General features: G+C 35.0%; 1 protein-coding gene and 2 long non-coding RNA genes across 3 annotated transcripts in view; 2 read left to right on the top strand and 1 right to left on the bottom strand.

Moving 5' to 3' along the window:
- The window catches only part of LOC132099274 (C-type lectin domain family 4 member M-like), a 151,838-nt gene extending 143,935 nt beyond the window's left edge, over positions 1 to 7,903 (top strand). The window contains exons 2-6 of the mRNA XM_059505710.1: positions 5,830 to 5,871; positions 6,381 to 6,662; positions 7,271 to 7,398; positions 7,553 to 7,662; positions 7,771 to 7,903. Of these exons, the coding sequence (XP_059361693.1) occupies positions 5,830 to 5,871; positions 6,381 to 6,662; positions 7,271 to 7,398; positions 7,553 to 7,662; positions 7,771 to 7,903 (695 nt within the window). The remainder of the gene's footprint in view (positions 1 to 5,829; positions 5,872 to 6,380; positions 6,663 to 7,270; positions 7,399 to 7,552; positions 7,663 to 7,770) is intronic.
- A 2,243-nt stretch (positions 7,904 to 10,146) lies between these two features.
- LOC132098500 (uncharacterized) lies at positions 10,147 to 12,402 on the bottom strand. The gene is made up of 4 exons (XR_009422946.1): positions 11,986 to 12,402; positions 11,089 to 11,147; positions 10,619 to 10,783; positions 10,147 to 10,205 (listed from the first exon to the last, which is right to left on the bottom strand). It is a non-coding gene; the product is annotated as an uncharacterized LOC132098500 (long non-coding RNA).
- Positions 12,403 to 13,247: 845 nt separating this feature from the next.
- LOC132098499 (uncharacterized) lies at positions 13,248 to 13,879 on the top strand. Its single transcript, XR_009422945.1, has 2 exons — positions 13,248 to 13,435; positions 13,540 to 13,879. It is a non-coding gene; the product is annotated as an uncharacterized LOC132098499 (long non-coding RNA).
- Positions 13,880 to 14,483: the final 604 nt, after the last annotated feature.

Raw genomic sequence — 14,483 nt, 5'->3', positions numbered from 1 at the left:
GCCAAACAGAGGATGAGCGGAGCGTGTGATTCTGACTGGAGCGAGGAGAGGATATTTTTAAGAGTCTGAGCATCTTGGTTTCACCAAGAGCCTCCATCACGAGTACAATTCATGCCAACAGCCCGTAATATAACTGCATATTCAGCAATAATTCAGGTTTAACATATTTAGCTAAGGTTAATCAGGTTGATCAGGTATAATGACTGCAAGAGTCGAGCGAGAAGGATTATTTTCAGGTTAAAGCATGATTTAAACAGATATAGCACATTCACACGCATTAGCAATACGCTTTAGCAATAATGCATTCAAACAAATGTGATCTTACAGTGCTACTACATTATCAGTAGGCTATTTGATTTTGAAATCTTGAAGAAATTCATCGATCTGTTTAGATAAAATAACTGACAAAGATGTACTGTTATTTTCATCACAAACAAAATTTTCACAGCAGAAAGCAGCAATTAAGGATTTAATGCTTACAATGTTATTAGTTTGGCATAAGATGGGGAAAAAGTTTACACACAATAGCTTAAGCCACTTTGAAACTCTCCTGTTATTTATTATTATTATTGTATATGCTACGTTATGAACATAACATTTCAAACTTAAAATGTTAAACTTAAAATGTTAAACTTAACTCTTATGTTAAACTTAAACTGTTTTTCTTAATGTTAAAATTAATTCTTGTTCCAGATTAAGCAGAACTGTGCTGCTTTCATAAATTAACTTGTATTTGAAATTTGACGAATTCTTTCTTTCTTCTTGTTGGTGCTGTATCAAATAATAACACATTTTGTACAATGAGAAGCCAGAAAAGGTTTAAACTCATTCACAAACCATCAGTGTGAGGCTATGAGTGCTTACTGTAAATGTAATATGCATGTAAACATGGCCATTATTGCCTGTACACACCTGTGGGTACAGCAGCAGATGCTGAAGGGCAGCAGTGGAAGCAGAAGCAGGTTCTGTAGGGGACCCAGGCTCACTGCCATCAAAAGAACCAGCTGGCTCTGTCATGACAAAAGTAAATATAAATATTATTACATACAGTACAGAGCAAAAGTTTGGACACACCTTCTCATTCAAAGAGTTTTCTTTATTTTCATGACTATGATAATTGTAGATTCACACTGAAGGCATCAAAACTATGAATTAACACATGTGGAATTATATACATAACAAAAAAGTGTGAAACAACTGAAAATATGTCATATTCTAGGTTCTTCAAAGTAGCCACCTTTTGCTTTGATTACTGCTTTGCACACTCTTGGCATTCTCTTGATGAGCTTCAAGAGGTAGTCACCTGAAATGGTCTTCCAACAGTCTTGAAGGAGTTCCCCGAGAGATGCTTAGCACTTGTTGGCCCTTTTGCCTTCTGTCTGCGGTCCAGCTCACCCCTAAACCATCTCGATTGGGTTCAGGTCTGGTGACTGTGGAGGCCAGGTCATCTGGCGCAGCACCCCATCACTCTCCTTCTTGCTCAAATAGCCCTTGATGCCTTCAGTGTGACTCGACAATTTTCATAGTCATGAAAATAAAGAAAACTCTTTGAATGAGAAGGTGTGTCCAAACTTTTGGTCTGTACTGTACATAAATATTAATATCTTTTCACACATTGCACATTACACCAAGACAGAGAGAAATTAATTTAGACTTTTCATCATAAAAAAGCAACATATATGCCCTATTGTGCTGCTTCACTTGTCAACACACCTCTTGTCTCTGAGTGCCCTGCTGCTTCTGTCTCGCCCTGGTCCTCGGGGGGGCTTGTACCCTGCTGCCTAATTCTCCTCATCCCCCCTCTCCATATTCCCACTGGTCTCCCGTGATGGGACGAAGGGGTCGAGGAAAGACAGGACCGCAGAGTACTTCCACTTTTTCCCTGACCCTGCTGCTGACCCACTCCTCTTCTCTGTCTCCTTTCTCCTCTCTTTTAAATATGTGTTCCTCAGACTCTTCCACTTCTTTCTGCACACTTCCTCTGAATAAACACATCAACTCAATATGTATATATAGCTCAAATTGAGTAAATAGTGTTTTTTACAACTTACCAGATTGTCCGACCTCCTCACTTATTTTCTTCCAAGCAAGATCCTTTTTATTTCTGTTTTTATAGAAGTACGAAGAAGTATCATACAGCTCCGGGTATCCACATACAGCGATTACAAGTTTGTCCTCCATTGTTGTTTTGGATCTTCCCTCTGCTCGCTTCATCGTAATCACGTCACTACTAGAGCAAGCTCCTGATTGGTTAACACGGTGCAAAATTTCGCCAAAGTTCAGATTTTTTAACTCTCGCGAATCATGCGTCAAAACGCTCAATTCGCACCGCAGGTTGTCTATTCGTGTCTTTGCATTGACTTAACATTGAAATCGCTCGCGCCAGACGCTCTATTCGCATCTGGTGTGAACACACCTTAAGAAATGCACATAACTTCATAAGTACCAATCTTTCATCTGTGAATATTAAATATTTTAAATATTTAAACTATAGTGTTTTTCTTTCATTTTCTCTGACTGCAGCCGTCAAATGTAACACATCAGTGAGGCAAAGCTGCGTCTATTTGCGAAAATTTGCTGTGATGCGCTTGTTTGATCACTTGTGGTTAAAGCGCCACTCAGTGGTCAAAAGCTGCAAAAGCACTTTACAGACGCCACGGCGGCGGTAGAAGGGGTGTTTTGGATGTCTACCTGCTGTATCTGTAATCAGATTTTAGTCTCTTTCATTATTGTGTTGAAGTGGAATGGCATACAGTTTGTCTTTAGACCTAATAATTACACATTTCCATTTGAGTGATTGAGGATGGACAGCAAATACATTATTAGACACTATATAAATGTTGAGGATCTACTGTATTTAGCTGAACATCTCTAAAACAAAATTCTTTATCTAAAACACAGAATCTGTTTGTGGTGGATGCAGAAATTCCCCAATTCTCACTCTTGAAAGACACCAGGGTCATAATTTCAAAGAATGATCCATCAATTTTTATATATTTACCAAGTGCAGTATGTCTTGTTTTGTTCCACATAATAGCACATTTTTTCTTGCTGCTACACATTTACCATTGATATGTCATTAGTATATACAGTAATGTGTCTTATTAGTCACCATATACGGACACTGTAAGGATGTGCCTATTTGTACCCACTTGTACGTAAGAACTACATATTTACCATGTATCTACATAACTACAGTACAGAAAATAATTAGTTACCATGTATGTACACTACCTCTTAGTGACTGTTATTACCCACACTTGTCTGTATCTATTATCATACATGTACGACTGTTAAGATCAGCCGTGTTTCTTATTTGTTACCATGTTCATACACTTCAGGTAAGTACCTTGTGTTACCACTCATTTCCTGTAGGTACAAGATATGTACCAGGGAAGTACACGTACTGTAAAAGGAAGTTACATTAAATTGAAATGAAGTTAAATGATTTCATTAGATGTATGTAATATGTGTGTGACAAATAAAGAAACTTGATCCAATTTGTGAGGAACAGATTGACATTTACACATCTGTCAAATCTGATTCAGTGTCATCTCATAATTTTTCCTAATGTCTCCATTAGTTAGTTAACACACCTGATTCATCAGCTCTATGATTGAAACTGTATGATTAAACTCAACTGGATGTGAATGTCTGTTAATGCTTTTCTTACTCACAATATAAAGGTTAACCAGTTATAAATGAAGCTGATTGAAGCCCTCTGCATTACTGTGACACAAATAATAGTTTTGATTTGTCAGGTAAAATGTTTCATGGATTAAGATCTGTTGATCAGTTAAAGCAGTCAGTGATGCTGCACACATGAACACAAACATGTGAAATATCCCTCACACAGAGAGATTCGGTCTGTCTGCGGTGGCTCTTGTAGCGATTCAAGAGGATTCATATTTCCTGACACCTATAAAAAAAAAAAAAAACTCCAAGAGAACGACCACAAAACACGCCGAGCATCTCACAACAAAATCTCGAGATGCTCTCCTGAGAACCAGACTGAAAAACCTGATCAGCTGTCTGGACTTTTGATCAACAACCTGAACATTTCAGAAAACTTTACAACATCACCTTGAACTTCATTTACATCAACACAATCCACATAGTTGAAACACTTATTTTCAGTGTCCTTCTGCACTGAGTTGAAGTTCCCTTTTACACAAATACTTGAAGTTCTCAAGTCTCACACTTTGGCCGTGACACTCACACAGTTCACACGCTCACACGCCACACCGTGTATTTCTCACGCTGAAAAGGCAATGGCAACCAAGTTGTCCTGCAAGCTTTATATATAACTGTGTAAAGTATAAAATGCGCAGGCACACAAAGTGAAGTTTCCTGCCCCCAGCATGTTTCTCAGATTGCGTTCATTACTAGGCAACATAGATGCGCGAGCACACAGAAGTTGACGGAACGTTCTCGGTCACCGTACGTTCGTTACTAGGTAACCAGCAACATAACGCAAACACACGTCGTGATGGAGAGGGTAAGTCGGAAGAAAGCTCGTCTATCATTTTTAGGCTAGAACATTTAACATATAGCCAATCGTACACATTATTATTGATGCAGCAAAAACTCTACAACTACTTTGCAGCCAGACCAGAATCTTTGGCTCAGTTTAACTAGCTTACATTATCTGAAACTAAGGGAAATGTTAGTGGGTATGAGAAGGAATTAAGATGTAGTTCTTCATTTTATTTTAAATTATATATTATGCTGTATTAGTAGTATTTCTAGTTACATTAAGGCTACATGTATTAAAGCAAAGTGCTCTGGGTAATATTTTATATCCTGTCAAAATATACATTGATTAATTATTGCCATTGTATTTGTATTTTTCAAAGATGTCATCAAAATGTGCAACAAACACTTACAACACAAAACACATTTCATAAACTGGAGTGTGTACTCTTGTGTACACACACACACACACAAACACACACACACACACACACACACACACACACACACCTTAATATACTAATTTGTCCATTTGTTCACAATGTCCCTGCATACAATAAATCAGTATACCATTTCGACTAGACACATTCAAAATGCAAAAATATTTGTTTTTCCAAACTGTTTAGAGCAATATTATATTTATATTTATATAAATTAGAGTTATATTTTTGTAATTTTTGTACATGTAATTTTGAAATATAACATTAAAGAGTATATTTGATGTGAAGAATTGCTCTGTCATTTATCATTTAGCAATTAATATATTTAACTATAGTTGTAAATTCAATTTGTGCTGGTAAATTATGAACAATGAGTTAAATTGGGGGGCGGGGCTCCATTAAGGCTCCTCCCCTATACGCATGTCATCTCACTCTAAGCTTTTGAAAAAACTTGAGAACCCTGATTTCCAAAAAAACACTTCCTTTCTGCATAAATACTGGCCACACGAACAGATGAGGAACACAACACAGTCCACTACAGAGAGAGAAACTAGTGTTAGTTTACTGGATGTGGAAATGAAAATATAGAAAAGGGTAAAACTCAGAGAAGAAAAAAACAACATGGATGATGTCTAAAAATATATGGACGTCGTACGAGGTAAAGTCAGAAAAGAGATCACAGATTCAACGCCACAAGAATCCAGTCTTATATATATAACTGTAAACATTTAAACTGCACCATAAACGTCTAGAATTGTGAATGATAGCATGGATAAAGGTTCAATAATGGACTCAGAAGACCAAACAGAAAGGATTGTTGATATCTACGTCAGTGCAGAGGCTGTAAGAGACATGAAACATAAGAAAGAGACAGAAGACTTCAACACAGAAGAACCCCAAACACCTCGACACACAGAAGACTTCAACACAGAGGAACCCCGAACACCTCGACACACAGGTAACTGAGATTAAAGGACATTTTCTGATTATTCACTCTCTTCCAGGTCCTCCAGTATGATCTGACATGCTGTCTTTGCATGCTCCATTTGTTGATGGTGGTTAATGCTTTATTTTTTTCCTGAACGTGACTGATCGTTTTGCTAGAGAAGACACTTATTTATCATCCATGGTCAATGTAGATTATTTTAAAGCTTCCTAAATATGGATTTTTGACCTTTAGAAAAGGTTTATTTTGAGACCTGTTCACGTTTTCCTCCAAAACCAAAAATGTATCATTGGCTGAAAAAAGAAAATCATATACAGTGAAACTCGGATGAGTAAATAATCAGGAAACCATTTTTGAATGAACTGTTCCTCTGCATTTACTCACAAAACACAAGAACAAAAACCACACTAATAAGCGTCTGACAAGCGTTAAAGTTAGTCTACAGTTCACATGTTTTCAGAAGATGTGAGTCGTATGATATGAGGAAGTGAAGAGACTAATATCATATCTATCCTCTTCAGGAAGTGATGGTGTGACGATCTCCAGAGCAGCTGGTGTGTGTTTGGGACTGATGTGTGTTCTTCTGCTGACTGCAGTCATAGTGTTGTGTGTCATCTTCACTCAAGAGAGACAACAGCTGAAGACTAAGATCACCAACCTCACAGAAGAGAGACAACAGCTGAAGACTAAGATCACCAACCTCGCAGAAGAGAGACAACAGCTGAAGACTAAGATCACCAACCTCACAGAAGAGAGAGACCAGTTGAAATCAGAAAAAAATGATCTTCAGAAGAAGTTTGCAGGTTAGTTTCTTCAGTCTTGACTTGATCTAAAGCAGACTTTAAAGTGGACTGTCCTGGATCTGTTGTGCAGCTAATGCTTGTAATTGACCTTTCTTTAGCTCTTTATGTTTATAATGATTATTGATAATTTATATTGAAATATAAATAACATTTATATTTCAACTTTATTTGTAGTGCTACTTGTGCACAATGCACATCTCTCAATATTAATCCTACAGTGTGTTTAAATGTCACTGTTGATGAGGATTGTATGATCTCTGAATAATATTTAATGTCTTTCAATGCAAGATATTTCAAGTGTACCTGAAGTATAATTGCTATAGTCTCACTTTAACACAATCAAATAAACTTCAGTGTATCTTTAGTTACACTTCAGCACTACTGTACTTCTGCACAATTCAAATGAATAAAGTACAGAGTTAGTTGTTCCAGTTTGGAAGACTTTAAGTTTACCAGTTTAATATATCAAAAGTACAATTGCAGTGTATTTTTATTAAGTACATGCATATGTAAATGTATTTGTAGTATACTTATCATGACATAAATGTATTTCAAATGAATTTTAGTGTATTTATATTTCACTAGGGATGTCTTATCTGTGTTTGTAGATGGATGGAAGTGCCATCAATCCAGTCTTTACTTCTTTTCTTCTGAGACGAAGAACTGGACTGACAGCAGAAGATACTGTACAGAGAGAGAAACAGATCTGATCATCATCAACAACAGAGAGGAACAAGTCAGTGTGTGTGTGTGTGTGTGTGTGTGTGTGTGTGTGTGTGTGTGTGTGTGTGTGTGTGTGAGATCGCGGCGTTTAGTTTTTAAATGAAAGATAATGTGCTGAAATGTGTCTTTGCTCGTGTTATAAATCATGTTATTGTTTGACTTCTCAGGATTTTGTGAAGAATATTACTGGTAGTTCTGATCATTTCTGGATTGGTCTGACTGATATTGAAGAGGAGGACAGATGGAAATGGGTTGATGGCAGCACACTGACCTCTGGGTGAGAAATCACTGAACTGAACTGATTATTATATAATTAATGACTGTCTCAGTCAGTATCATATCACACAGAAAGCAGCTCTGAACTAACTCTGATCTGTTGAAGCAGGTCCTGGGTGTCTGGAGAGCCAAACAACTATCAGGGAAAAGAAGACTGTGCTAATACTCTTTCATCAGGATGGTTTGATACTCATTGTAATAATAGTGTTAAATGGATTTGTGAGAAGAATATTCTTAAATGATACAATATAATAAAAATGGGTAGCACTTTATTTTACAGTACGTGTACTTCCATGGTACATACATGGTAAATATCCTGTACCTACAGGGAAATGTGTGGTAACACAAGGTACTTACCTGAACTGTATGTACATGGTAACTAATAAGAAACACGGCCGTACTTAACAGTTGTACATGCATGGTAATTAGTTTGTATGTACATACAAGTGTGGGTACTTACAGGTAGTGTCTGTACATGGTAAGTAATTAGATACTTCACTGTAACTACTAATGTAAATACATGGCAAATATGTAGTACTGATGGACAAGTGTGAATGTACTAAAATGCACTTACATTATCTGTATATGGCAACTGATAAGAAACATTACTGTACATCCTAATGGTATTTACATGGTAAATATGTAGTACTTACGGACAAGTGTGGGTACAAACAGGCACGTCCTTACAGTATCCATTTATGGTAAGTAATAAGAAACATTACTGTACATCTTAATGGTATGTACATGGTAAATATGTAGTACTTAAGTATGGTTAATAACAGCCACAAACAAACAGGGTACATTCATGATAACTAATGTGAAACTATATGTGCTTTGGAAGTTGGTTAGGAACACTGCAGTAACTGTGCAGCTCTGCATGTTAATGCTCAGCAGGCACAGTCCTTTTAAAAAGGGATTTTGACACATGATAAGTTGTAAGTGTTATTATGAGTCTAGTAGCTACTGTATAAGTCCAAAGTAAAATCTGTCTACACGTATAATTATTAGCAATGCACACCATCAAAAATCTCTGTTGAATCAATTAGTTAAGAGAATCAGTGACATTAAAGAAGGAGGTAAGTTAACTGCAATGGCATTTACCATCGATTACTCAACAAGTACCTTGGTCCATGTTTTTACCCCCCAACTTGAGTACTGCATAACTTATACATGAACTAATAGGTACATTCACCAGTACGTTCATAGTAAGTAAATGGAAATAGGACTGTAAAATAAAGTGCACCATTTTACACAAACATTACATAGTAATTACCAGTTCTTCCAACTTTGTTATAAGCTTAGTCCATATACACCACTATATGGCATATCAACTAGTAAGGACTGTAAAAGATGACATGAAAGCAATGTAGAATTAACAGTTCTTAATACACTACAGTACATACATAGTGCATCAAAACAATGACTTTATTTGTTAACCATTTTGCTTTTTCAATGGCATCAATAAGGACAATAACATGTTAGACGTCCATGTTAGTAATGCACTGTAAAATAGATTGCACTATTGTGCATAACAGAGAAGAAATTTAAAAGAGCCATTTAGTTCCAAGTTATACATTGTCTATAAAACATTGTACTTTATCTAGAAACATAACACAAGACAGGGTGAACTTAAAGACAACAAAGTGAGGGGAACATGCACACTTTGTTTTTTAATCAATAAAATGGGCTTAAAATAAATCTGAAAAAGATTACTTTTCTACATGGTGAACGCTGTATAAATGCTACTGCTGCACTGAACAAGACATCTTATACTTTTGAGCCAATTACTTGTCTTCTTTTCGGAATTTATACCCAATTGGTAGGAGCTCACGATTCTGTTTCATTTCAGTGATTTTACTCATGACTTCTGGTTTTGTATCCAGATATTCCTTGCACTTTTTTCCACCCTGAAATTCTGGAATGTGCAGTTCAGGAGTAGCAATTATCTGCAGCTCTGCAATGATAGCTGTAAGAGCTATGGTATTGCGATCAACATTGTGTAGTTTGCAGCTTCTGGAGACACTCTTAGTCCATAGGAAGCTCTTCAGAATGGCCTTGTAGCAGTGCAAAACATCATCAGGAGTTTTAACTGAAAAAAAGTATTACACAGCTTAGAAATTATGAAAGCATTTAAAGAATTCAACAACAACAAAAAAAGACTTCTCTCGCTAATTTATTATGGTGGAAACTCTTATTAATACATGTACATTATATAGGTGTGAAGTAGTTAAAGGTAAACTATGTAATTTAAATTTAATAAATCAATAAGACATAATTGTCTCAGCACATTAAATTGGGAATGGAGAAATCACATACACACACACACACACACATATATATGTGTGTGTGTGTGTGTGTGTGTGTGTATGTTTGTGTATAGCATACTGCAGGTCCTATAATATACTAACTTGCCTCTTCGAATGTAGGTATCTTTGTCTTCTCGGACTTTGTGCTTTCTCTTGTGTTTTCTCTTTGGAGGCTTGTCTGAGTTGTCTGCAGATTCTGACTCAGAAGATGAATCATTTTGCATTCTTCTGTTTGTCCCTAAAACAGTATGCAAGTAAAAAAAGACAATTTTGTAATTAATCACATCCAAAATAAAAGTTTATATTATATATTGTTATACATTGTTTACATTTTCATATTTATATTTAAATACCATATAAGTGTCAATTATATGTCAGTAAATATGTTAATAAATGTGAACAATATTTAAAATAAATATTATCAATAAATATATTCTAGGGCATATAATATATGAAGAACTTTATTCTAGAACATAATGAGATGCTGTTCCAGCAAACCTTTAATACTTTAAATTCTCATTTCCATTCGTATCAGGTTTCTGAACATCAGATCACACATTATTTTGTTGTTGTTGTGGTTGTTTGACATAAAAAAAAAAAAAAAAACTGAGCCAGATATGGAAAGAAAACAATGTGTAAACCAAGACTTACCTAGTTGTCTTTTATTGAGGGAACCTCTCAATTGCTCCCGCAGAAAATCCCGTTCCTCTTTCAGGAGTCTATTTTCTTCTTTGAGTTTTTCAATTGTTGCAACTGCCGTCGGTGCAACTTGTGGTGAACCAGAGACAGGAGGTGGCACTGAGACTGTATCACCTACTGTAGATTTACAGTAATTACAAAATATTTATCTGGTCATTCTAGAGATCTCAAAAAAGTTGAGTAAATCTGGATTATTCTTACTTTAAAATGCAAGCATGGAAGGCACATTAATAAACAACTAGTGTTTACACCACTGTACTGTATATAGTCAAGTACAAGTAAACTGTTATGAGGGTGAATGTTATGATTAACTGCTATTAGAGGAGTGAATATGTTCATAAATTCATCACACTTATTCTGCTGAATAATGGAAAGGATTTATTTATGGCTTGTAAAAAAGGAAAGAAAAGAAAAATAGTTACCTTTATCAACAACGCCACCTTGGTTTCTCCCCCGCTTTGTGCGCTTTGTGTTCTGCATACTATTAGAAATGTTAACATTAAAACACATAGCAACAGCACTGACAACATACAACCATGTTACTTGAGTAACATTAATGCACAATGGACAAGTGGGTCAAATATGCCAAATATTAGGGGTTAGTCCTGTCATCTGACACTCCAGAAATTCATAAAGTAGGACATCTTAAATTATGTGAAATAACTCTTTGATGTAACTGGGTGCATGATTTTCGGAAAGTAAACAGAAATTTTAATTTTTTAGTGTGCCATTGTCTTTAAATTATAATATGTTATATTTTCAATAATAATACATTTTTTAATATATATATATATATATATAAAAAATAAATATATACATATATATATATATAAAGGATAAAAATCTACTTCAGCTAATACTGTAAAAAAGGGAACCCATAATATTATGTTACAGTTAACAGCTAAGGTATTCACTTCATTTGTTATTTATTTTTATATTAAGCAAAAAATTACAAAATATGTCAATTGCACATACTGTAAGGCTTTTTTTTTTTATCTGAATCTAATTGTAAAATTTGGTTTCTACTCCAATTCGCTATAAAAATAAAACGTTATAGCATATATATATATATATATATATCATTACAATCAGCTAGATTAATATATATATATATATAGCTGATTGTAATGAAATGTAAATATGTTTAATTATGATTATTTAATGCTTTAACCATGTATGGCGATGGCGTTCCGATCTGCCACGCCACATTAAGTGTGTACACACAGTACAGACACGTCCAGAACCAAAAGAACCGAAAATATTCGCTACAAATACGTATACACTGCTAGTATGTATATTGTCTTTACATGATAACGTACCTTAATGCGACCAACAGGAAATTATTGATTGATGCGATTGCTTATCGCTGACAATTTCAAATACCGGAAGGGCGGGCTTCCTGTTTAAAAGCTGATTGGCTACATGTGCAAAAACGTGTTCATAAAACGGCCAATCAGTATTCAGATTGTTAGTTTTGGCGGACTTTTTATTTTTAGAGGCTGATAGTAATACAATATTACACAAAGATTAACTCGTTTAGCTAATGGAATTAATAAAATGAGTTTAGTCAGACATTTATTACGGAGCATTTATGGAAAACAGAAGTCACTCATTAAATGGCTTCAGAAACACAGACTTCTGCTTAGAAAAAAGAAGTGTCCAGTATGCAAAAAGAGGATGAATCTTCAAAAAAGTAATGCAACAAAAGATGGATATCGATGGTAAGTGATCCCACTTTTTTTTTTTTTTTTTTTGCAAGCTATGACAGTACATAACTTTTAATAATGGTTTTAAATTTAAAATTTCTAACGTAAAGAAGAAGGTCCCAAAACCTTTTGTAAACTGATGTCTATCATCATTGCAGGATGTGTAGGAGAAATCGGCACAAAGATGTGTCTGTCTCCATACGTAATGGTTCTATTTTTAGCAGAAGTCATGTTACCCTTGACTCCTATATGAAGGTCATTCACAGGTAAATAATCCTAGTTCATATTTTAACTATTTAATGATGTTAACAGCTCTTATGCATACATACAGTTGTGAACTATGAACAAAATTAAAATATGTATTCTCATATGTATTTACCTGTACCTGATATGACAGTAGCAAAATAAACAAATTCATTTTAACAAATCAGTTGAAATAAATTATATAATGACCCACTGATTAAGAAACTAACTTGCTTTCACTGGCAGTTTTAGTAATTTTAGTCATCAAGTCATTTTCAATTGTTATAGTCAATACCACTAGAAATCAATTCAAGGGGTTAAATATTGCCACTTACCAGAAAATGTAATACCTTACACGTTTAAGACCTAAAATAATATGGATGTCAATAAATCAAAATAAATTGTGATTTAATCTCATAATTTCGAAATATGTAAATCTTTTTCACACAAATGGTTTTGAGACAATTTTAATTTAGTGTTCAGTAAACATCTTTAGTTTCATATCGATTAATAGGTTGAACTTGAACCTGTAGATGGGGATAGGGGTATATTTAAGACAAACAGGTTGGAAAACACTGTTATATTAATCTAAATGTTATTACTTTCCTTTAGATTTGCTCAAGGATTACGTCTCCGTCAGGTGGATATGCTTGAGGAGGGTTTGTGTGGCAGTTCTGCAACACTTACAAAGATCACCAAAAAACTCAAAACAGTATGTGTTAAATCAATACAAAAATTGCGAAGAGAAAGAAAGATGAGAATTGGTGGACCAAGGGCCTTTATAGTCCTGGATGAAAGCAAATTTTGCCACAAGCGAAAGGTATTTATATATTTTTTTTACAAGATAATAATAAACTAATGGACTGTGATCATTTGCATTATGACTAGTTCCATGTTTGTTATATTACCCTTATACCCTTATAGTATGCACGTGGACGCTTTGGAAACACCTGGCGGAGAAAGGCATGGGTGTTTGGCATGATTGAAGTCAAAAGAAGGCGAAGGAGACCTGTGCTCAAAGTAGTGAAACGAAGAACAGCTGGAAAATTGATTCCCATTGTTGAGAAGTATGTGCGTCAAGGAAGCACTTTACTCAGTGATGACTGGCCAGCTTATAGAAGACTTAGTCAGCATGGCTTTATTCACTATCAGGTCAACCACAGTCGTTTCTTTGTGCACCCACAAACAGGAGCTCATACGCAGCATATAGAACGTGCATGGAGAACCTACAAAAGTGAAGTATACCGTTATAGGGGTAACATGACTCTAAAGACATTGAAAAATCAACTTGCCTTTATTGAATGGCATTATTGGAGGGGGAAACAACATCCCAAAGGTGTTCTTGGTTGTCTGCTTCAAGATATTGCTGCTGCATATAGAGTATAATACGAAAAGCATCTATATGAATTTCTTTGAGTAATCCTGCTAAAGATAACACACTGCATCAGGAAACATGCAAACCTTATTAATGTATATTTAGTATACTTAAGTACAGGTAAGTATACATGTATTTTAGATGATACCATGTTTAGTCAATAAAAAGTAATTGTTTTTATACTGTACAAAGAATGTTGTCTGATTTGTGCACTATAAATTAATAAAAAATATAGCTGTTTTTCAATTGCTTGTGTATGACTGTTAATGCTAAATTGCTCATCTCAACAGTGCTTATAACAAAGTTGGAAGAACTGGTAATTACTATGTAATGTTTGTGTAAAATGGTGCACTTTATTTTACAGTCCTATTTCCATTTACTTACTATGAACGTACTGGTGAATGTACCTATTAGTTCATGTATAAGTTATGCAGTACTCAAGTTGGGGGGTAAAAACATGGACCAAGGTACTTGTTGAGTAATCGATGGTAAA

The sequence above is a fragment of the Carassius carassius genome, chromosome 22 (genome assembly GCF_963082965.1).
Source record: "Carassius carassius chromosome 22, fCarCar2.1, whole genome shotgun sequence".
NCBI lineage: Eukaryota > Metazoa > Chordata > Actinopteri > Cypriniformes > Cyprinidae > Carassius > Carassius carassius.
Note: the sequence above shows the minus strand (reverse complement) of the source record. Positions and strands in the feature narration are given on the sequence as shown.